We start from the raw sequence: 26249 nt of genomic DNA on the forward strand, positions 1-26249 counted from the left end.
CTAAATTTAAGGTAAAAAGGTACTAGTTAATACCAAAAACGCACTGGTAGCCTAGATGTTAGGACCTCCGATTCGGGGCGGGTATAACCGGCAAAGGCGTGCCGTGTACGATGCCAAAAGAAACAAAGGGAATTGCCATACCCGTTCACAGTTAGCCCGCTTCCATCTTAGACTGCATCATCACTTACCACCAGGTGAGATTGCAGTCAAGGGCTAACTTGTATCTGAATAAAAAATCTTTCAGATTTGTGCGTGATACATCGTGAGGTAGTCTGCTTGCCCGAGAGTTCTGCATAATGTTCACTAATGTGTAAAGTCCGCCAAAGGAGTGCAATATAGTATCTACCCTACTTTGAATAAATGATTTGAGCTTTGAGTTTGCACTTGACCAGCGTGGTAGATTATGGCCAAACCCTTCAAATTCTGAGAGGTTAACCTCAACCTGCGTTCAGTAGTGAGCTGGCGATGGGTTGTATCATTATGAGTGTAATAGTAAACTAGCTAATGTATAGGTACTTTTTAACCCCAAAAGAGGGGTATTATAAGTTTGACAACTAGCTCAATTAATGCAGGTACTTTTTAACCCAAAAAAAGAGGGGGTGTTATTAGTTTGACGTGTGTATCTGTCTGTGGCATCGTAGCTCCTAAACTAATAAACCGATTTCAATTTAGATTTTTTTCTTTGAAAGGTGGCTTGATTGAGAGTGTTCTTAGCTATAATCCAAGAAAATCGGTTCAGCCTTTTGAAAGTTATCAGCTCTTTTCTAGTTACTGTAACCACCACTTGTCGGGGGTGTTATAAATTAATTTACACTTGTATAGGAAAATCTTAGTTAAAGGGCTATTTATTACACATAATCCTCAAAACGTTCTACAGAGAAGTTGACTGAACGTTAATCACAGCTATTAATGGGGTAACTTGTATCGATAGTGATGCAAGAAGCCAATTAATCTGTATACATAGGGCTGAATGTTGCAGAACATGTACTCTACTTGGCTTCAATAATACGGCTTATAGTAAAGTCTCCCAATTAGTTTGCTGCTGTAGTCAGAAGTGGGTCCCTAAGCTTATCAAGAAACAGAACTAGAGAAGCTTTTTATGAAATAAAATAAACTTTTTTAAATATAACACTGAATATATACATATATTATGTTTATTTATACCCCTCCCGCTTTCTTCAATATTTTTATTAAGTATATCCTCAAAGCTTGCCTGGAAGAGACCGCTATTTTAGCGATAAGGACAATTTTAACCGCAACCCATTGGCAAGACGTTAAGAGACCCCTCCCTCTCCGTCACTCGCTCCATACAAACGTAGTTCCAATTTCATTTGAATATTAAGCAACCAAAGTCCATCAAATTTTGCAGACATATTCTAGAAACTAATATCTATGCCTGTGGTTTTCCAGATTTCTGTTAAAATATTCGGTTTCAAAGTTACGCGGTCTCAAAATACACATACAAATCTTTGAGCCCCTGTAATTTTAAAAGTACATATTTTTAGAAAAATCTAAAACACCACAGGCACAAATATTAGTTTCTAGAATATGTCTGCAAAATTTCATGGACTTTTGTTGCTTAATATTCAAATGAAATTAGAACTACGATTGTATGGAGTAAGTGACGGAGAGAGCCCTGTTAACCGTTCAAGTGTAGCCACTCAGTTTAACACGTTTATTATCGCAATAGTAATTATGGCGTTGTTAGGCATTGACGTTAACCTTAAAGGGACCCGAGCATTAAATTATTCATTAAGGTTATTGAACATCCAAAAACCTAACTTTAATGCCCCAATAAAAAGATTCATCGCTCTGAGCGTGGTTCGGATATAAACTCCGCAAATCTTCGTCTACCCGTAGATTCAATGTAATCCAATACTACAATTGGGTTTTACGGGTGGTCGTTTTATTGGCTCTAAGATGGTTCTAAGCTATTTATTCGCCTCCACTACTGGATGTAAAACCATTCTAAATGTTTTTCCTATAATATATTTACCAGCGTGAAGACTACAGGGATCCATACTTTTAATATTATAAATGAGAAAGTGTGCCTGTCTGTCCGTCTGCTAGCCTTTCACGGCCCAACAGTTTAACCGATTTTGACGTTTGGTACTGAATTAGCTTACATACCGGGGACGAATAATCCAGGAGTTCCTACGGGATTCTTAAAGACCCATCCATTCATCAACCGATTAATATGAAAGGAGCAGAGGTGCTATTGCATCCCGGAGATTGACATAGGAACCTTTTTATCCTAGAAAACCAAAGAATTCCCAAAGGATTAAAAAAAACCTAAATCCACGTGGATAAAATCGCGGGCATCATCTAGTATCTAATAGTTCTTTCATCATTATCACTAACCCATCGCCGTCTCACTACTGAGAACGGGTCTTTTCTCAGAATGTTCTCATTGGTGGTGCACAACACTGTGATAGCCTAGTGGTTAAAACATCGGCCTCCTATTCGGGAGATCGGGGGTTCGATTCTGGGCACGCATTTCTAAATTTTCGGAATTATGTGTGTTTTAAGGAATTAATTAATATCACTTGCTTTAAGGGTGAATTAAAACATCGTGAGGAAACCGAGAGTTCTCTAGAATGTTCTCAAAAGTGTGTAAAGTGTGTGAAGCCAATCCGCACTAGACCAGCGTGGCCGACTGTGACCTAAACACTTCTCATACTAAGAGGAAATGCGATAGTTGACAATGATGACACAGATCTTTGATGACTGAAATATAAAAATAAAAAAAGTATTAAAACATAAACTGCAATAGAAAGTGAATATTAATTTTGTACATAGCTACATCTACGCGATTTCTGAATAACACAAAACCTAAACGAAACAATGAGAAAAACAGAACAATAAAGTATCACATTCATTACATCACATATTCCAAGATCAATGGACCACTTTTCATTACCCACCTTTAGGAAAGCCAAACAGTAAATTTAACGTGATCCAGCAGGTACTTTTCTGTTTTATGAGTCCGGTGGCCGGTTTATGGGGATTAGTAGAGTTCATGTAACGCCTTTTGTAGTGGATATATAAAACTACTGTAAAAATTGTGTTTTTTATAGGATAGACTTTTAGATTCAATGATTTAGCTAAATTAACAAGTGTAAATAAAAATTTATTACACCCCCGTAGTGAAGGTTACAGTAACTAGAAAAGAGCTGATAACTTTCAAACAGCTGAACCGATTTTCTTGGATTATAGCTAAGAACACTCTCGATCAAGCCACCTTTCAAATAAAAAAAACTAAATTAAAATCGGTTCATTAGTTTAGGAGCTACGATGCCACAGACAGATATACAGATACACAAATACACAGATACATACGTCAAACTTATAACACCCCTCTTTTTGGGTCGGGGTTTAAAAATGGTGTTTTTAATAGGAAAAACTTTTAGATTCAATGATTCATTATTATGCTGAATTCTCTATGTGAGCAAATCAGAAATGAAGAGATCCGTAGGAGAACCAGAGTAACTGACATAGTTATGCGGGTTGTGGAGCTGAAGTGGCACTGGGCAGGGCACAAATAGTTCTAAAATCCGATACATGTGTCTGTTTTAACAAAGTCGTTTTTTCTTTCATTTCCGTGAAATTTCGTTAAATAAAAGAAAAAGGCTTAATAAAAGGAGAAGTTTAAAGAAAATTCAATGGGCAGAGGGCACAAAATATAGTTCTAAAACCCGATACTTGGGTCAGTTTTAACAAAGTCGTTTCTTCTTTCATTTCCGTGATTTTTTTTTTATAAAGCCTTTTCTTTAGATTATTAGTTTATAACTCGTAATATTTTTCACGCACTTTACGAAAATACGTATGTATTTAATTTTTTTCATCCCACCGAAATGAAAGAAAAACTCTTTTACTTTCCGGGATAAAAGTAGCCTATGTCACTCTCCAGGTCTTCAGCTTTAAAACAAGAGTGAATAGGCACCTTCTAGGTAAACGCGTCCCATCTTAGACCACATCATCACTTTCCATCAGCTGTGATTGTGGTCAAGCGCTTGCCTATAGTGAATAAAAAAAATAAAAAAAAGCTAAATCCATGTAAAAATCAGGTCAATCCGTTGCTCCGCAGCGGCGTGACTGAAGGAACAATCAACAAACCAATAAATAAACAAATATGAACCGTAAATAAAAAGAAACTGGTTAATAATTCTCAATTAAATTTTATGAAGAGGTTTGTTCAGTTCAGAGATACTAAGATAATGAATGTTAATTATGGACGGGTGGAGTGGTGCTCGGATACTGATGGAACTGTATTGTCAATTGCAGCCTTTTGTCTCGAAAACGTGGAAAAAGGGGAAAAATTGACAAAGCCTACTTTAGCGTTCAAACACTTGGCTTGCTGCCTAACGTTGCTTCATCGTTCATAATAACAGCATAATATTGGTTGAGAGAAAGCACAGAACTCTGAAATTGTGACCTAGTTAAGACAAGTATAATATCAAACAATAAGCATACTGAGCAACTTTGCCTGAAATTTAAGAACAGAGTGAATTGACTGTGAAAGGCACAGACCACAGATAAGGGAAATAAGGCCACATACTTTTATAATAAGGGTATAATAACCTCGATAGCTCAACGGTTGAAGGAGCGGACAGGATAATTAATTAATTATGTTCAAAATTTCAAAAAATCTAGATTTGCTTTTACCTAACAATGAATTATAGCCCCATGAGCTATACACATACATCACATCATTTCATTACTTCAATCTTATTGTTTAAATTGTGTTATTTAATAGTTTAACTGTGGCAAATGCACACAACTCTGAAAAGTCAGAGGTTTATGCCCGGGAACGAATGTCTGGTTCCTCATTTTCCGTTCAGCTCGCTCCGCTCATTTCTCTCCTTTTGCAGTGGAAAACAAAACAAAACTCTGTGTTAGTGGAAACGCAAATCTATTTTATATAAACGGAGTCCGTCCCACCTAACCATTTCCCGCTCATTACCCTTTCGCGGTGGACAACCCGGCATTAGGGTAGGTATCACCACTTGTAAATAAGTAAGTAGGTAATGTTTGATGCCACGTGGTATCGATTTTAAACCGACGGACGCACAGGCTATTAATAAATCTCATAATATCTTGACGCAAGCCTTGACGTCATGTTTCGTATCCTTTTGACGGTTACCACTTGGGTTTCGTCTTCGATTATTCACTTAGGGTTCAGCCAAACTAGCGTAATTTTTTGAGTGTGGGTCGCGTAAAATGAGTCGTGTAATTTACGCTGCATTCGGTTTCATACAAAAGTTCTGTTTGTGCCACACGGCGACGCAAAATGAGTGCGACTTTCTGAAATATAGATTGCGCGCCTCATTTTACGGAACCCACAATTTAAAAAATTTCGCTCGTTTGGCTGAACACTTAGTGATTTTTTTTTTAAAAGTGGAATCATGATTGCCGCGATCTATCTATTGCTAAGAGCTCGTTCACACAGGCTACGTAAGCGTTGCATAAGCGTGGACGCAGCGCGTACCATTGCGTTGTGTTGTATAAAACTGTATGAAACATGACATACCGCTTGCGTGGCGTGAACGTTCACGTAGACGTAATGGGTGCAGTTATGTCTATGGGTTCACGCGCGTCACTACGCACGTGTCACGTGTACGTGCTGCATACGCAATTGGTGTGAATCGGAGTATAAGGTTGTTTTTAATGTTTAGACACATCCTACGATAAAGTTTTTAATCCATACTTCTATACTTACTAAATAATAAATGGGTACTTTCAAGCAATTTGTATGAAAACGCTATTCAAAAAATCTGCATTTATTCATTTTAAAAGTGGAAAAAAGCGAGATTTGGAGTAAAATATGAAGTGTTAAGCATACTGACCTAAATGTTATGCTCAGTTATTCAGCATAGTATAATTGCAAGCCAATTTCGGTATTTTATTAATAAAATTCTTGAAGTACCAGTATATAGTAAGTTAATTAGGCCAAAGTTGGAGTATTTCTATATCCATATATATTATGTACTAGAGTTTGATAAATAATATTATAACATGACCAAATGAGGTATAGTAATGGGTGAGGTTTGGTATCACCACGTACTTATGTGGTACCAAATAATTCTTTAAAGATTCTTTCGCTGTCACTGTTACTTGACAAGTGCTGAAACGTTCCTTCGAGTTCACAGAAGTTTTTTACTAGTTCATTTCTGCGATCAGCTGTTTGCAGGGTTGTCACATTGGAGTTTTGAATAAATTCTTTAAGTAGTCATCTCCCACTGACTTATATGTACCACCACTACTATTCACTTATATTATATACTTAATAATCGCGCAACGTTGTTGCTCATTATTTTTTTAGTATATCTAGGACATCAGTCCAAACTCCGAGCTTCAGCTGGCCGAAATGTTACTGCATTATCCTTATTATTACTACTAACATTTTTCTAGTAAGATTTTGATTTTATTTCGTACTAATCAAACAAAGTATTGTAGATACTATAAACAGCAAATTAGAAGAGCAAATACCTCAATTATATTAGCAACTAACTAGCCGATGCCCGCGACTTCGCCCGCCTGGATTTAAGTTTTTCGAAATCCCGTGGGAACTCTTTGGTTTTCCGGGATAAAAAGTAGCCTATGAGCTAATCCAGGACATTATCTATCTCCATTCCGAATTTCAGCCAAATCCGTCCAGTAGTTTTTGCGTGAAGGAGTAACAAACATACACACACACACACACACATACAAACTTTCGCCTTTATAATATTAGTGTGATGTGATGTGATACAATATTTATATTTGCAAGTACCTACGTCCATTAACACACGAAATAACGTACCTTATATAATTTCATAATATTATGTCTTATTTAGGCTCGTACCTGTAAGTTTTACTTATGTAAGCAGTTTACATGATTAACTTACGACTTTACTAACGTAAACACTCTTATAAGAACATTTATAAAAGTAAATTTTTTGACAATTACGTGAGTGAAACTTACAGGTGTAATCGCGGCTTTAGTTAAGTCATCTTTCATAATAGCTGAAGCGTTCAAGAATCTCTAGTTTCAATAAGTTGGAGGGTTGCCAAGCCCCACGTAATGATCTCCAAGAGTCTCACTGTCCTCGGCTAGATGTCGAGTTGTTTTCATGAAATTAATATGTCCTTGTTGATTTCCATTTATGTCAACTCAATTTTATTCATCAACTTTAAAATAATACAAGTGTACTTAAATTAAAAATTTATAACACCCCTGACAAGTGAAGGTTACAGTAACTAGAAAAGAGCTGACAACTTTCAAACGGCTGAACCGATTTTCTTGGATTATAAGTAAGTAAGCTAGCTAAGAACACTCTCGATCAAGCCACCTTACAAATAAAAAAAAACTAAATTAAAATTGGTTTATTAGTTTAGGAGTTACGATGCCACAGATAGATACACAGATACACACGTCAACTTTATAACACCCCTCTTTTTGTGTCACCAATCCAAGAAAATCGGTTTCGCCGTTTGAAAGTTATCACCTTCTTTCTAGTTACTGTAACCTTCATTTGTCGGGGGTGTTATCAATTTTTAATTTACACTTGTTATTATTTACCAATTAACTCAATAAAAAACTGCATTGTATTGTACTGTCCAAGTTGTTTTCAAGCTACAAATATTTCCCTGTTAACTTTTAATTGCGTCAATGCAATTAAAATATCCATGCGCTGTTTGTTGTTGACTGAAATCAATATGATATGCAGAAAGCTTTAAATTAAATCAGTTTGGACTTTTCCTATCTGGAAGTCGATTCGTTTTATACAATTTAATATAATTTCCTTGTTGAATTTTGATTGCATCAACTAAATTTGAATATTCATGCACTTTCTGGTGTTGAATAAAATCAAATATTCAAGCAGAATGCTACAAATTCAATTAATTGTATTAGGAACCAATACTAGTAACGGGCCGCCATTGTTTGAAGCATGCTCGTAGGTGTCAAAAGGTGCGTAAACCCCGCGACAATATATTCGTTCTATGTAAGTCATCTGTGGCATATATCATACTATTTTTCAATTAATAAAATGGATGTAATTAATGATATTAAAAGTATTGGTTGAAATGAAAATGTTAATGATTGAAACGTATAATTAATATTGGATAGAAGCAGGCGTTACTTTGCTGAAGTCACACAAACATAATATCTGTATGGTACAATGTGCAGCATGAGCAGCATGCGATATGCACCGCCGCCCTCCCACTATCAAAGAAGTAGGAAAAGCAAGCGATGTACACACCACACAAGTCTTCTAGAACACACTCAATGTGGCTACGTTTCACTTCGAGCATCTCAGAAGATGTTGACTTTAGTGTGTTCTAGAAGATTTGTGTAGTGTTGTGTGTTATCAATTAGTAATAGTATTGCTTGCCTTTCCTACCTTCTTTAGTAGTGGGAGGGCGGGCGGAGCATTTCCCATACTGCACGAACGTACCATGCTTTGCTGCGAGAATTCTGTTTTGGCGGATTATAGCGAATTTAGCTTGTGAGCCCTTGTATAATTAATTAATACCATAACGGCTCCATGTAATTATTATTAAAATACATAGGTACAACAACAACTAATATAGGTATTGTACCTAGGTAAATCTAGTAAAGCCTAGATACACTCAAACTTAATTGGATCTAGCTCCAAATGGAACATAATCCTATTGAGATATTGCTAATGACAGGTAGACATGTTCAGACACGACTACCTTGACATGGAGAAATGTCGTATGTTCTCAATACAATGTATCAATTTAGAGTTTATTTGTCGTGTGCTCTAAAAAAATTAGTTTGGTTCTCTTCTGAATATTATCCAATCAAACGCAATGATAATATTCTGTAACCACGTTCTAAAAATTGATATCTGTGTCTGTATTTTCCAGATTTCTGTAAAAATGTGTAAGTATTTAGTTTCAAAATTACAGGGCGTGGGGATATAAATATTTGAGTGAGTGTAACTTTGAAACTAAACATTTTTACGGCAATCTTACAAACCACAGACACATATGTTGTTTTCTAGAACGAGTCTACAAAATTTCATTAAGTTTGATTGGTTGATATTCAAATTAAAACCAAAATATGTTGGTAAGGAAAGCGCTGAGGAGCGTGTTACTTAAACCACACTTAAACTCCTTTTAAATTATATATATTTAAAACATTATACTATCTATTTTTTTATGAAACAGAACGCCTAGTATTAGTATTGAACACTCTTTTACTTTTAAGGCAGAAAAACACTTCTTATTTGATACCGTTACAATCTATCGTTTCCGATAAGACTATATAGTAGGTATAAAGGGCCAATTTTTCACCCGTGGAATAACTTTTATAATAATAAATCCGAGGTTTTAACAGTTTTTGTATAGGAAATCTGTCAAAATGTCTAATCTATTCGTCAGTTAATCTGGCGATTGAAAAATCAGCCCTTAAATCCCCTTAAGAATATAAACGTGCGTAGTTATAATTTTATGTAGGTATCTGTAGGTATGAAAAAAATCTGATGATTGTTCCAAAAGTCGTTTGTTCTAAATTGTAGTTTTAAGATAAAAATACAAAGGTTTTTATAGGATTGCCCAAAAAGGAGTGTGTTGTGTTTGCAGAGTTCATGTATGTATGCGTGTAAGTTTATTTAACCCCCCATATCTTCTAAATGCCTGAACAAACCTGCCAACCCATTGCCGCTCAACTACTGAGCACAGGTCTCCTCGCAGAATGAGAAGGGTATTAGCCATAGTCTGCCACGGATTGGCAGATTGGCAGACTTCACACACCTTTGCGAACATTACGGAGGAGTCAGGCATGTAGATTTCCTTTCGATATTTCTCAGTTAAAGCAAGTGATATTCAATTGCTTGTGCATGACTCCGAAAAGTTAACAGTGCGTGCTCGAGATCGAACCCCAGACCTCCCGAAAAGAAAGACGTGTCACCCACTAACACCGCGTGGTAATCAAGGTGGTAAAACGATGAAATGGCGCGGATTTATCAATTGGAAGCCTTACCGCTTTGTCCCCCAACTAAGCCAGATCCGATATGACACCTCACAACACAACGTAACACAACACAGTATCAGTAATATCCAATGCGTAATTTTTTGTAGAGGTTGTATGGACACTTATCGAGGTTGAGTCTGAAACGCGACTGCCCGGGGTGCGCCGCCGGAATCGATCAGTCTGCGCATATTCCTTCGCGCCCCGCGTCACTCTAGCCACCCCCTATATCTTATGTATGAAAGCAATGCCAGGGAAAAGTGAGAAATGCCTGCCACTGCCAGACCCCTTGCGTGGTTACAGTATTGCAACTTTTTTATTATGCCATCTAACTTTAATAAATCTTCACACGAAGAACGCACGTGAAGAAAAACCCGGTCAAGTGAGAGTCGGAGTTGCACACGAACGGTTCCGTACCATCGTACAAGATGTAACACTATGTACTTTTAATTTCCTTTTAATTCTACATGATAGCCATTTTGAAATTTTTATTATTTTATTGTTATGGTGGTAATAGGAAAACACACCGTGACAATTTCAACTCTCTAACGTAGGTAATCCGTTGCATCAGCCCACTGACAGACAGACAGACGGACGAACAGAGGCCAGACGGACTGCGGAGGCTTAGTTATAGGGTCCCGTTGACACCCTTTGGTTGCGGAACCCAAAAAATAGACTGAACGCCTTTGCTCAACCATAAAATTATATAAAAGGAAAAACTGACTGACTTATACAGTCATATGATATTATGAATGTAGGTATATACTAACCCACCTAACTACCCATACATATGAACTGTGTGCGAACAGGCCGGCGTTCCGGTAGTAGTAATAGGTAACCAAAACCAATTAACAAGTATGAAGTTTCGGGGGAGGACTACTATTAGTATGAAAAGATTACAGGAAAATTAAGTAAGTATAACGTAGGCGGTCCCCTCGGTTTGGCAAGCTTAAGCTGTTTAGTTAATAATGATCCAGTGGCTGATATTGAGGCTGAAGAGGGGAGCGCGATAAAATAAGAGATTAAATCGTTTCACACGGAATCTTCTTTAATCTTAGGAAATCTTCACGATTTTTACTACCACTTAGCCTTGACGTTTGGTCTAGTGGCGAGAGTGTATATCAATCAATTGGCTGGTTCATCAGAACTGATCCAAGTTGATAAATGGATGGGTTACCGAATCTTGAGGGCTAAATATTTGTTGCTTGGAAAGTATGAAACTGTCGCATGTCGGTTCCGGCTATTATCTGCACTGTCATAATAATCGTTGTTACCAAAATATTATCATCATTAACTCGTCGCCGGCCCAACTCTGAGAATGAGAAGGGTCGTAGTCCGCCATGCTGGACAAGCGCGGATTAGAAAACTACCCACAGTCAATTCTAACAGTCTAAGAGATCGGATTTTTTTCCGGATTGTTCGATTGTAAATCTTCTAGGCGTTCTTCTTAGACTGCATCGGCAAAAACCATCCATTGTGATTTCAGTCAGTGGTCAAGCGATAGCGGTAATACAGTAAAAAAGATGTAAGTTTTCAAAAGCCATTGAAAGTAAGCGGTGATAGGCTAGTGTTAAAAATTTTTTAAACAAATATCTTTTAAATTGTTTATCAAATAATCGTATCTTCAAATGAATCTTCCATATTAAATTGAAGTTACTTACTTACGTACCTATTTCACAACAAGCAAGCAACAATTTTGCTTCTTCAAAAAACCGAAACCTCGCGTGATTGTGTTTTGAATTTTGTATGTAGCAATCTAATCTTCTACAATGTCCCACAATACAACCATGAAAGTATAAAATCGAATTATACTTCTAATTCCTTATGCATTGCTTTTTTAATCAAGGAACTCTAGGTACGTAAGCTCTAATAAAATTATGTATAGTATGTTTACGTTCTATACACAATGACTAATTTATACTAAGATTAGGTATATAGTAAGAACTTTTATATGTATGTATTATTACGTAATCAATCCATAGTAAAAATATACTTTCTCGCGATTATAATATTAGTACCCGTACCCGTAGGTACCTTCCCGCAATTGTATAAACTGCGTTATCAGAACAACTTAATAATAGCTAAGTATAGTAAGTATAGTAAGTATTATACACACCAGATTTAAAAATAACACTTATTTGCTTAGATCTTTCTCATCTTTTAGCAAATTGAGTGACAAAGATAATGCCTAATAGAAGATCTCATTGGCACCGACTCAGCTCAGGCATGCAGGTTTTCCCACAATGTTTTCATTCACAGTTAAAGTAAGTGATATAAGAGTATTCAAACATTATTTAAGAAAGGTTTAACGGATACTTTTGATATAAGTATCTGAGGATAAAATCATACCTGTATTTCTTATCCCTGTGCCATACAGAGATGTGCAGAATTTGATGATCGTATACAGCAGCCGGCAACGGCAGTTTCAGATGGCGTTGGAACTCCGGTTCTCTCTTCCCGTAGAGGACTGAGGTTCGCTGGAATATTGATCGTTGAGATGGCAAACTTTGATCTTCGGCCACCCCGCTGATTACAACCTTAGATTAAAAAAAAGAAGTTACTTTTAATAATTGTTAGGAGGTAAAAAATTTGCCATGTTTTAAAAAGAGATTAGATTATATCGCTTAGTTGCTCCATTAAATTATTGAATTTTGTTGGTTTTCTTAAACTGTTTACCATTCCCAAAAAGGTATCTACCAAAAAATAAGTTGTTTGAAGACGAGAGATTTGTAAACACAATTTAGTGAATTTTGAGAGGCTTAAAGAAATACCTTTGCATATGCATTGATATCGTCGACTTTCCCCGAAGAACGTTGCAGGTCTCGACATCGAATCACTGTAAAAAGAAATAATTTTTATGAATTTATTTTATTTCGTTAATATTGCTAACTCAATAAAATAAGGAACGATATCCACCACTCACCGTGCACGTCTATGATATTATTTCTCATAATAATCTCTAAATCAATTGTTCCTTTTATGGTTTGAAATCGATCACCGCTTCTCTCTAAACGGTTGCTTGCAACGCTTCGTCTTTTTTCTTCACTGCTGCTTATACTACTGTCTTCTGGAGAGTACGTAAGACATCGTCTCGATGTTTTATGTTCTAGCACTGGTGTCATCACATCATTCGAAAATAAATCCTCCTCCAACTTACTCGTTTTGTGAGCTCTTTCTTCACTTAGGGCATTACTGGATCTCTTGAGATTCGGTAATGGAGTAATTGGACTAGGAATGCCATTTTCTAATGTTAAACCAAATAGCTCCCTCGATCTTGTGTTTTGCACTGGTTCATTCGGTTTTAAACTGCTGTGTGATACATAAGACCTCATTGAATCGTTTAGTGGATAATCCTTTTCTGAAGAAATCATTCTAGTATACTGCGTACTTATTGGTTCACATAATGAAGAATTTTGTAGTTCTGTAGCTGGACTGGGTAAACCCATTTCCAAAGTTAGGACCAAAGAAGATTTAGATTCAGTTTGTTTCTGTTTCCAAAGACTATCCATACTAACAGTAGACTTTTTTCTGCGAATACATTTTTGTCTTCTCAATCTATTATTTTTGCAATCTCTTATCGCAGAATATAAGTCTGGTGTTGATTCAGATGATACTTGCTGCAGATTTCCTTTCTCAGTTAGAGACGAGTTCATTGATCGCGTCCTATTTAATGGCATATTAACATGATTATAAATACTTAACTTAGGTTTAACATCTACACAATTGTCGGGAGTTCGTACTTCTCTCTCATTATATCCATCGCCATCATCCAAGATGAATCCTCCTATAGGAACATTTTTTAGTAATTTGTCGTTTACTCTATGAATTGGAGTTCTTTTTTTAATAGGTGTAGCTTTTGGAGATACTGAATTTTCTCTTGATAAGTTCACGTATCTAGCTTCTTTAATTAAATTAGTTTTGATTTCAGTTTGTGGTTTCACAAACAAGTCTTTTATTGATTCAATTGTAGGAATTTCTTCTTCAATCGATGTTTTATCTTCATTCTGTATATTATTGAATATTCTTCTTTTAGATTTTACTATTTTCGTACTTTTTATAATGTCTTCTATCATTCTTTCCAGAGTTACATCCCCCATCTGAGAGGTTGAACTCTTGACTGTTGACTCTGATACGCTATTTATAGACTCTTTCTCAAGAATAAACTTATTTTCCATTTCAGTAGAGCTTTCTTCATCCCTTAATGGAATAGTGAAATGATTTTCTATTTTTGGGAAGAATTCTGTTATATCGTTGTTACAAACAGCTCGTTGTGACTTAGTATGCGTACTCATAGTGCTAAATCTTAGAGCAGCTAATTTTACAGACAGTGGTGTGACAGAAGGAGAACAACCATCTCTAACTAATGAATGTACGTCTTTCTTATCAATTGAGGGAGATTTAAAAGAACTTTCAAAATCATTCGATTTTTTCCGTGTCCGTTTTAATGGTCTAATATTAGGTGAACCATCTTCATTTTTATTGAAATATAAAGGATTGTCTGTAAATAGACGGTGACCAAATATAGGTAAAGTAGACCTTTCTAATTTTTCTTTATCAAGAATAACCGGTTTTTCAACACAATTTATAACTAAATCCTTTTCATATTCTATTTCCACTAGACCTTCACTTGCACTTTTTGTGGTACTTACCATTTTCTTATTATTTATTTGCTTTGTTATTGCAAAAGAACTTCTGTTACTACCTGAGGATGAACTTAATCTTTCTGATAACTCATTCAAAGATGGTTCAGAAACACTATGACTTAGTTTAGGTGATGCTATTAAACTTCTGTCTTGCTTTATTCTTCGCTCCGATTTATAAATACAACTATTTCTATTAAAAACTACGTTATTATTGCAGCTAGTCATTTCGAGTTTTCTCTTCTTTGCCTCTCTGACTCTTCTACTATAGGTGGGAGGAGTAGGAGGTAAATCTGGGGGAATATCGTCTTTGGATGCAGCCCGATAGAGTATTCTTTTTTCGACATTTGGGGTACCTAAAGTAGGAGTGATATTACTAACGTCTTTTAAAGCATTGCTATCAAGTTTCTTAACAAATCCTTCTCTAAAATGATTCGGTGTATTGCCTATACAGTTAATATTTTCTTTATCTACATTTCGACAGCTATTTTTTCTAGCAGCTGCACCTAAGGATCTTCTTTGATATCTACTAGGCTTTTTACTTTTTTTGACAGTCTGTGCATCTAAAGATCGTCTAATTTTATCATCATATACTTTATGCGTGTATGGTTCTGCTTCCTCTGTTTCTTCATCGTTATTTATTTGTATGTCTTGATTCTTTTTACCATACACCGTCCACTTCAGCATTTTTGATCTGAAACAAACAAAACAATCATTAAAGTAATTAAGAATATCAATTAATGTATAAACTATAAATAACAAGTAAATGGTCTGTGTGATAATAATGATTGCACACCTGCGTCACTTTTTTAATGTGGGTTACCGGATACAGAGTGTAGTAATTTGTATGTAACTTTGAAAAGTGGGTGTTATCAGCTATCTTCTTTTTTTCAAAAGGGATACGAGGTAAGTATATAAACTTGTCCCCTACAGCAAAGAGTAAAACTTGTACTAGGAATAGATTTTGAAGAATGTTGGATGAAGTTGAGCCTACGTATCTTGGTCCGCTTCTTACGTTGTAAAAGTATGAATGCAGATCAAGAGCCAAAACCCTTTGCAACCTCAAGCACTTCTTCCTTGATTAAATTATTAGTTATTAGTATTATATTTATATTTTACCTTTATAAAAGGTATTCAGGCCCATTGTCCAGCAATGGCGGATGATGAAGACATCATATTTGAATTAGAAAGGATATGGAAAGATTCGATCAGACAATGTAACATGATGGTCTATAATATCATTGCTTACCATATTATTCAGATAGTCAAGCACAACGTAGGATTGTAAAATTATAATTTACGTCATTATACGTAAAATTCTAAAGAGTGTCTAATGACTTCAATAAGACGATCTACTTATTTATTGTTTATGTGGCATACTCCGTTTATCCACCCACGGACTAAGCATAACTAAGCCACGAACTAAGCATGTTATGGTAAAAATTCAAAAAAATTGCCATTACGTACCATCTACCTTCTAATGTGAGAAAATACATAAAGTTACCAAGTGGCAATAACGCTTGACACAATAATTTCAGTTTTTACTGTCCAACCGTTCTCTTTTATTACACTCTGCATCATAAGACCATTCCGCCATTTGTTCCGGATATTGACTTCGTACTAAATCTAAAGGCCGTTACTTTTAGATGATTTATGATTTATGGTGGTTCTTAATGGAAGTTTATTAAAATCAAGTTTGCGAGTGGATAATACAGTAAGTAGAACCACAAAATATATTATAGTACCTTTTCAGTACAAGAAGCATCACTCTGGAAATACGTTTAAATAAATAGCCACTCTTGTGCGACACAATAAACTGCAATTCAGCTCGTTTAGCGCTGAGCCGTAAAATTTAATAGACATCTCTCTTTTTATTTCCTAAAATCTTGTCACTTGTTTCACTCACATTCATTGGCAAACCCGGGATCACCCACTTAGTGACGACCATAGCGCTGCCATAGCGATAAGGAGACTATCAATTTTTTTTTTAATTTAATTTATAAGTCAGCTGTACACCAATGTTAACAGGGCTCTCTCCGTCACTTACTCCATACAATCGTAGTTCCAATTTCATTTGAATATTAAGCAATCAAAGTCCATGAAATTTTGCAGACATATTCTAGAAACTAATCTGTGCCTTCTTCTTCTTCATGGACTTTGGTTGCTTAATATGCAAATGAAATTGGAACTACGTTTGTATGGAGCGAGTGACGGAGAGACCCCTCTTAACGTTTCCTAGTTCAAAGTTAGAAACGGTTAGTTTTTATCGATGTCGTGACATACTATCGACATAGCGTGAAATTTTCTCAAGTGCGTTACAGCTCATGCATAGTTGTTATCGTCAGCCCAAGCACAATCATACAAATCTGCAACAACGCCTTCTCACGTTACAAGTTAGCTTTTGACTGCTATATCTTGTACTCTCGTGCATTTCTTATCGTCTGTCCTACTCATCAGTGAGAGCAGATTAGGATGTGTAATAGGAACGTAACATAATATTACTAGCTTATGCCCGCGGCTTCATCCGCGTGGACTGAACTTTCAAAGCCCTATTTTACCCCCCTGGGGTTGAATTTTAAAAAATCCTTTCTTAGCGTATTGCTATAATTTCAACCCGATCCGTCTGTCCGGTAGTTTGAGCTGTGCGTTGACAAATCAGTCAGTCAGTCAGTGTTAGTAAATTTGTCGTAAGGTAATCATGTAAGCTACTTACGTGAGTAAAACTTACAGTTGTATCCGCGGTTTTAGGTATAATACCATTAGTTCTCGTCTTGGTAATGCTTGGGCCACATAGCGGACTTGTTGCGAACGTGACAAATCATAATGTGACATACAAGACAAACGTGTGATAATTTTGATATATCGTGACAAAATATTCGGTTCCGTTAGCGACATATTGCTGTTTGTTTTCAAAGTGCTGTATCGTTCTCTATCTAGGTTGAAATGGTCAGTATATAATATTTTGAGATTTGCTGCACTTAAATGACATGGTTCATTTATTATGGAATGGAATGTACCTACTAGTTACTATTTATCAATACTCTTAATATTATACATGCGAAAGTTTGTATATCTATCTGTAAAGCCTTTTACAGCCCAACCATTTAAATGATTTTGGCAAAATTTGGTAAAGAGGTAGCCTGCAACCCGGAAACGGACAAAAGCTACTTTATCATTCATTCATTCATTATGGAATCATTATAGATTCATTATGGATTCATTATGGAATGGTTCATTTATTATGGAATGGAATGTACGTACTAGTTACTATTATCAATACTCTTAATATTATACATGCGAAAGTTTGTATATCTATCTGTAAAGCCTTTTACAGCCCAACCATTTAAATGATTTTGGCAAAATTTGGTAAAGAGGTAGCCTGCAACCCGGAAACGGACAAAAGCTACTTTTTATATCGGAAAATCAAAGAGTTTCCACTGAATTGAAAAAAAACTTAAATCAACGCGGGCCTAATCATGGGCATGGAAAGTAAATAGGTATAATATATCTTTCTAGTACAGTGAATTGTGTAGACTGTAGACTCTTATTTTGTACTAGATTTTTACCACAATTTGTTCGCGTGGATCATGCGTGGATTTGGTAGTTCAAAAATTCCATTGGGATTTTTTAAAATTCTTTTTTGACACTCTTTTCATTAGAATCTGCTTTCTGAACAAGTGCGAGTCTTCACATAATATCTTCGCATAAGTTTTCCGATAGTAGATTTATCCCATTTCAAAGATTGTATCTACGTATGTCAGTCATTTTCTATGTAATATGCCTAATCATCATAAACACGAGTAGATAGATGAACGAAATTTCCATTCCATGAACAAAAAAGCCATTTAGAACATTTTTCCAATTTAGGTCATGCCTGGATAGTATTCTAGTTTGTAACTTTTCCAATAATGGTTTTCATAAAGTAAAAGGGTCAAAAATGTGGCACTTATTTAAATAGAAATTGAATACTTACGTTTTTATAAATTACCTAGCTTAATAAATAGGAATGCATAAGGGACTGTATGCTAAAACATAATGCAAATTCAAAATTCAAACAAGGAACTAATTCTAACATGAATGGAATGAGCCGAAAGGGCTTCCCTAATCCCTAATCAACTCGATCGTACGCCAAAAAAGAAAACGAATCACTTAAGAATATAATATTAAATAGTCATTCTTATGCTAACTTCGCTAACTCCCGATTCAAAAATCCTTACAAATAAAAACTTTTGTTCGCGCTCGAACATGGCCGATTTCATCTCGGTTACGCGGAGGCAATAATTCATATTTCCCGCTGTACCAAATTGACTGTGTAATTAGAATCTTGGCGCGTTTTATACCCGCCATAGTCTGACAGACACATGCTGCGTTCAGAAACCAGTGTGTACACAAAACGACCCTGAAGAATTCGCGAGCTAAATACAACACCGCAAAAACAGGGCGTACGACTCCGTCCATTATCCTCTCCCTAGCTTTTCAAATTACTATTGAATTTAAAGATTTCTCCTGGAGCATTTTTAAATATCGAATGCACGTCTCGACTCGGGAAATATGGGGTCCTCGAACAAAAGTTTCTTATACGACATAGGTTACTTTGCAGTCGACTTATATAAAATTTCTGGACGCATAAAGGAATAAGGTTTAGATTTATGTAAAATTCAAATATAGAATTGTATGGTACGTGCTGCGTGTCAACGGCATTCGATTGTATGAAATGGAACACGTTTTAGCGGATTTCGAATTTGGAACGTCCGAAGAGTCACATTAAAAATACCTATTGCTTTCTTTCGTATTTAGTAAATTTGAACTTAATAGCTTTCGAAATAAGGCTTGATGTAAACAGCCAAACATAAAAGATGCTGAGATTTTAGTCAAAAGAACAACCGGCTTGTGCCAAAACGGATACTTTTATGCATTGTGAAGAAATATGCTGTTCCAATAATGGAAGTAGATGCAATCTTAGTTCATTTATTTCTTGAGAACATGATATCCTATTTGATTTGCAGCTGGGGAGGAACTCTGCTGATGGAGAGATGGTAATAATATATACTTAGTTTTCGTAAAAACAATTTAATATTTTATAGGCAGTTTAATGAATTATTAAGAAAACTTCACGCTCACTTCGCTTAGCTTGCGTTATGTTTTTTGCAATTTGCTTATCCATCAAGAATGCTTAGCGACTAACGAGTAACGACCAATACGATCAGTTGATTTTCAGAGTAGCCTTATTCGTCAGATTAGTATTTAAAGTATCTATTCGTAAAATCAATAAAATCGAGTTTCCATCCCTAGTTAAAAAAAAAAATCACGCACGAAACGCTTTGCGCCATCATTCTTTATACGCAATGGCTAGGGTTTGGAATACTCTTCCGAGATTAGTGTTTCCTACCAATTTAATCCGAGTAGGTATCTTTAAAATAAGTGTGAATAGACACTAATAGACAGGTGAACGCATGCCATCTTAGGCGACATTACCACTTCCCACCAGGAGTGATCGTGGTCAAGTGTGTGCCTACACTCATCATCACTATCATTATCAACCGATGGACGTAGAGATTTCAACAACACGGTTTGCGAAGTGCGAGTTTCCGGTGCAAGTTCGCCATTCTTGTATCTTGGGCCCCAAAGTTTATCGTGTTTTTACTCAATGTGCTCCCATAGCCACTTTAGCTTACAGCTCGTTATGTCGGTTACTCTGGTTCTCCTTCGGATCTCCTCATTCCTAATTTGATCACGTACAGAAACTCTGCTCTCTCCATCGCTCGCTGAGTGAGTCTAAGCTTTCTTACGAGACTTATATACTCGTAAGATACTTAGCGACCATGTCTCAAATCCAGTGTGCCTGTCTCTCGATACTAATATTATAAATACGAAAGTCTGTCTGACTGTCTGCAAGCTTTATCGGCCCAATAGCTTAATCGAATTTGGTACAGAGTTAGCTTACATCCCGGGGACGGTCATAGGCTACTTTTTATCCCGGAAAATCAAAGCGTTCCCACGGGACTCTCAAAGGCCTATCGGTTTAACCGATTTACATGAAAGGTGAAATTCCCCGGAAATAGGCATATGCAACTTTTTATCCAGGAAAAGTGAGGAAAAGCAAAGATTTATAAAAACCTAAACCCACGCGGACGAAGTCGCGGGCATCAAAAAATAATTCACTTGAAAAGAAAATGTTAGCAGGAAAACATTATTGACTGGAAGGGTTAATAACCTTTGCACCAGTATTTAGAACAAAAAAAAATGTAAAACCTAATGTTTGTCGTTGGCCGACGGCAGGTGGCGTTGTCAATGAATTATTCATCCCGTTCGCTGTTTGCACCCCCACCCCTTTTCCTATAGGTACGCATAACACTCTGTTTACCTCGTTTTGGGAAAAACAGTTTAATATATCTTGGTTAGTAAACAATTTAATAGAGAACAATATTAGAACTGTGATAGCCTAGTGGTTAAGAGGTCTATCTCCTATTCGGGAGGTCGGTGGTTCGATCCCGGGTGCTTACTTTTAGGACTTATGAGCGTTTTAAGCTGTTAATAACCTGAATGTCTTGATAACTCAACGGTTAAAGCAGTGGACTGAAAACTGAAAGGTCGCCGGTTCAAACCCCACTCGTTGCATTATTGTCGTACCTAATCCTAGCACAAGCTTTACGCTTAATTGGAAGGGAAAGGGGAATATTAGTCAGCATAATAAACTTGGCTAATATTGTTTAAAAAAATCATATCACGTGAAGAAAAACATCATGAGGAAACCTGCCTAAGAGTTTTCCACAATTTTCTCAAAGGTGCGTGAAGTCTGCCAATCTGCACTTGGTCTGTGTTGCGGACCCAAACCCTTCTCATTCTGAGAGGAGACCCATACTCAGTAATGATTAGGCGATGGGTTGATCATGATGATGATTATGGGTGAAACAATTTAAACGTGTGGCATACTTAGTTGTGACAACGCAATCAATCATTCGATCTTTAAGCAACGTTGACCCAAGTCGGTAACTGGATGGGTGATCGAGTTTGGAGGTTCCATTTGGCATCTTTGGCATCATTTCCTCCCTGTTTCGGAGGGCAGGTTAAGCAGTAGGTCCCTCTGTTCCGGTCTGACTATACCAAATGAGATTTAATAGGTACTCGTAGTGCGCTCTACGCTCCCATAAACATAGAAATTTTTTTTAGAGTTCCGTATGTATAAACAGTGACAGAAGATAGAACAAGTAGCAAGAGCAAGCAAGTTAAAAAATAAATTTCTTAACTAGGTACCTATATTGATAGTAAGATGAATTCTACGACTTTGTTTCATAGTAAAAGAAAAACTGAACGTAGGTATATTTCAAGAAGTTTTCTTTTATGATTAAGAATATAGGTACATATTTACAAAAAAAATGGCAGGTGGCTTTGTCCATGAATAATTTATGCGGGTCACTACTCTGTGTGTTTGCTTCCCCGTTCCTACAGGACCCCGTATTTACCGTGGACTTGGGTAAGCTAGATACCGCACCCGTCCAGGGTTGCCCGTTAACCAAAGTCCCAAGCGCCCATTTTATTTTCATTCCTCTCTTACTTATTATTACTTATTATTCTTCTTTCCAAATACGAAGAAGTCGTAATCATAAATAATAATACACATATACATTACACACACATAAACACTACACTGCCAAAAAATGAACTAAAAAGAAAAAAACACATTAGAAAATGGTGTTTGAAAAAAAAAAGTTGGTGGCTGTATGCACCAACTTTTTTTTTTCAAATTTTATAGCCAGTGTAGTGACACTGAGGACGATGTAAGGTTTCTAACGATACCCCATACATCTAAATCTCTTTAGACATTTAGAAGTTATGGTAAAAAAAAATCGCATACATCGTCGTATCCTACGAATAACGCCACAAAGGCCGGATTCGCGATTTTTTTTTTTGCTGAACTCTACTTTCAATTACACATCTTTTGAACTCACAATAGTTTGAAAAATTTGATTCTATTGCCTAGAAATCTGCATTTGTAAATAAGCCACAATTGTACTAGCGAATAAATTGCACAAGTGTAAATTAAAAAAATAGCACCCCCGACAAGTGAAGGTTACCAGTAACTAGAAAAGAGCTGATAACTTTCAAACGGCTGAACCGATTTTCTTGGATTATAGCTGAGAACACTCAATGATCAACCACCTTTCAAACAAAAAAACTAAATTAAAATCGGATCATTAGTTTAGGAGCTACGATGCCACAGACAGATACACAGATACATACGTCAAACTTATAACACCCCTCTTTTTGGGTCGGGGGTTAAAAAGATCCAACGAAACAGCCACCATGGCCGCAGTGTTAGACTTTTACCCACCAATCAGGCATAGCTCATGCGCGAAATCATGCCACAAACGCGGCTCTGTCACTTTTCGTCGAATCAACGTGGGTGTCATATAATATGCTTGAAATACCTAGTTAAATATTTAGGTATGTAATATAAAATATTACATACGGCATCTAGCTACTGCAAGTTCATGGTATTTGTTCTGTGTGGTGTGTGGTTATTCTGTTTACTTAATTTAGGGGACAATTCTCGTGAATTTGAATAAAATATGCATTGAATTGGTGACATTTCCCTGGTTATACACATGAACGGCTGTTATGTTTTTTTTACATTGTTTAGGGTAGGAAGAACCTTACAAGTTCGTCCAGTCCGTCTGTACGTGTGTAACAGACATTTTACAAATGAACTACCAATGAAATTAGCTGTAAAGTTTAATCTTTGAAAGTTACCTACCTCCTGCATATGAAAAGCGTGAGACGAAAAAAATTGTTCAGCGCTACCTCGTTAAATAAGCATACCAAAAACATCAGGTTTCTTAGACAGTTTATGAAATAATGGCCACTAAAGATTTTAGCAACTATGGCCACGGAACCCTACTTTATACGTGTTCGGCACGCACTTTATCCGTTTTATATTAGGAACCTACTTATATCAAGAAGTATTTTTTTAAATATTCTTAGCCTACCTATATTCTTTCTATAGGTACCTATAAGAAATTGCGACAATATCTGGAATTAAGCTCACACCCCTCTGGCGATTGCGGTCTTTTGTATCCTCAAGGACCCTTGGTAATCAATATGTACCACTGGCACAGAACTAAATCTTGTTTTTCATCGAGTTCAGTATCAAGTATTCATCCAAGTATCAAGTAATCATCGTAGCCATATTCCCTTTACTGTTTTGGACAAGTCACCCAGTTTGTACTCGGAATCTGCTGAACACATTTTCATTGAAGTATTATTTGGTCAACTGAAACTACTCCTTGGTGTTTATTACAGCCCTTCTCTACATATTAACTATTTTCATTCGTTTGAAACTCTTCTTGAACAATATGTACCGACAGTTGACCATACAATTATTTTAGGTGACTTTAATACGTGTCTCCTCAAAGATGATGCGCGTGCGAAACGCTTGACTAATATTGTTAATAGTTCCAACCTACAGTTGCTTCCATCCTTGGCCACGCATTTCTTTCCAAATTGCGCTCCCTCTCAGCTGGATTTGATTATGGTCTCCTCTAGAGAACATGTAAGCTCACATGGTCAATTTTCAGCAGAAGCCTTTTCCTATCATGATCTCGTATATGTATCATATAAAATACGTCCTCCGAAAGCCAAGCCAACCGTTGTCATGCGACGGAGCTTCAAGAATTTTAATAATGATAGGTTCCTACAGGATCTCAACAACATAGATTGGGATACCATTTTTGATGCTGCTACAGTGGATGAAAAGCTCAATTTATTTAATTCTTTGTTAATTGAAATCTTTGATGTGCATGCACCACTGCGCCCAATCAAGTTGAAACATTTACCGGCTCCGTGGCTAACTAAAGAAATAAAAATTATTATGTCTAAACGTAACAAAGCAAAAGCTAAATATAAACTACAACCAACTGAAGAGCATCTCGATAAATACAAAAAACTACGGAACCGATGCAGTAAACTTTGCCGAGATGCTCAACGTGACTATATTCATAAGTCTATTGATAACAGTAACCCTTTTAAAACCTGGAAATTCCTAAATTCACTTGGGATTGGCAAGCAACATTGTCAGACCGTAAAGAATGTAAACTTGGATGACTTGAATAGACATTTTACCGCAATTACGCCAATGGATAGCCATATAAAAAATTATACTTTAAACCGTATTACTGCATCACCTACTCCTGACTCTCCCCCATTTATATTTAACTCAATTACTCCTGATGACGTCAAAAAACACATCTTGGCAATCAAATCTGATGCTGTTGGCAGTGATGGTATAAGCCGGAAAATGATAATGCTTGTGCTGGAAAAAGTGACCCCGATTCTTTGTCATATTCTTAATTACTCGTTATCGACCAGTACTTTTCCCAGCGCGTGGCGTGCAGCGTATGTTATTCCTGTTCCCAAAACAACTAATCCCTCATCTTTCTCTCACTATCGACCAATTTCTATTCTTCCGTTCCTTTCTAAAGTAGCTGAACGTATAGTTTCCTCTCAACTTCGCCTTTACCTATCCTATAATAACCTACTTAATCCTCACCAGTCAGGTTTTCGGCCAGGACACAGCACTGTCACTGCGCTCACTAAGATCTGTGATGACATTCGTTACGGTCTTGACAACAAACTTGTGACAATTATTGTTCTTCTTGATTTTAGTAATGCCTTTAACACGGTTGATTTTGATATAATGCTAGCCACGCTTAAGTCTATTAATATATCACAAGACGTTGTGAACTGGTTTCACTCTTATTTATGGCATCGTCAGCAACGTATCCGTATTGATAATAAGTTTTCCTCCGTCTCCTGTCTCCGTGCTGGTGTGCCTCAAGGAGGTGTCCTTTCGCCACTTCTTTTTGCTATATTTATTAATTCTATCTCCCATTCCCTCTCCTCGTCTTACCATCTTTACGCCGATGACCTACAAATTTACTTATCCGTACCTGCGGATGAAGTGATGATGGGTATTTGTAAAATTAATTCAGACTTATGTAAAATTAGTACTTGGAGTGAGTCGCACGGGCTAACTATAAACGCTAGTAAGTCACAGGCTGCTATCATCGGTAACCCTAAGTTAACCTGTAAAATCGATCCCAATTCTGTAGGTTCGATTGTGCTGAATAACTCGACATTGCCTTTCAGTCATACTGTCAAGAATCTCGGCTTGTTTATTGACTCGTCATTCTCCTGGATTCCGCATATCAATTATGTAAGCAGACGCCTTTTCGCTGCTGTCGGCTCCCTTAAAAGATGGAAGAATCTCCTCCCAATCAAAACAAAAATATCCTTGGCTGAATCTCTGCTCTTACCCATTCTTGATTATGCCGATAGCAGCTATACGGATTTGAACGAGGAGTTACTAAACAAGCTGGAACGGTTGCAAAATCTTTGCATTCGATTTGTCTTTGGCTTGAGAAAATTTGACCATGTCAGCGAATACCGTTCTCGTCTCAAGTGGTTGCCAATTAGACGGCGACGAAATTTCCACGTCCTCATTCTACTCTTTTCTATTCTCTATGAGCCTCACACTCCTCCCTACCTTAAAGATCGCTTCACTTTCCTCGGTGCTGCTGATCGCCACATGAAGTTGCGCTCTTGCTCGGATAACAAGCTCCAAACCCCAAGAA

The 26249-nt window shown here is 36.6% G+C and overlaps 1 protein-coding gene across 11 annotated transcripts in view; it reads right to left on the bottom strand.

Moving 5' to 3' along the window:
* LOC123864915 overlaps positions 1–26249 on the bottom strand; it is a 71537-nt gene that overhangs the window by 31116 nt on the left and 14172 nt on the right. For 10 of the 11 annotated variants that reach the window (XR_006795862.1, XM_045905666.1, XM_045905665.1 and 7 more), the window contains exons 2-4: positions 12903–15313; positions 12751–12815; positions 12329–12516 (exon numbers count right to left, since the gene is read on the bottom strand). Coding sequence is in view for 9 of the 11 variants with exons in the window: in XM_045905666.1 (XP_045761622.1) it covers positions 12329–12516; positions 12751–12815; positions 12903–15306 (2657 nt within the window). In the remaining 2 variants the exon portion in view is untranslated. Of the gene's footprint in view, positions 1–9991; positions 10126–12328; positions 12517–12750; positions 12816–12902; positions 15314–26249 lie in introns of those variants that run through there. The other variant, XM_045905671.1, reaches the window with a different exon arrangement.

The sequence above is a fragment of the Maniola jurtina genome, chromosome 4, assembly GCF_905333055.1.
Source record: "Maniola jurtina chromosome 4, ilManJurt1.1, whole genome shotgun sequence".
In the NCBI taxonomy this organism is placed as follows: Eukaryota; Metazoa; Arthropoda; class Insecta; order Lepidoptera; family Nymphalidae; genus Maniola; species Maniola jurtina.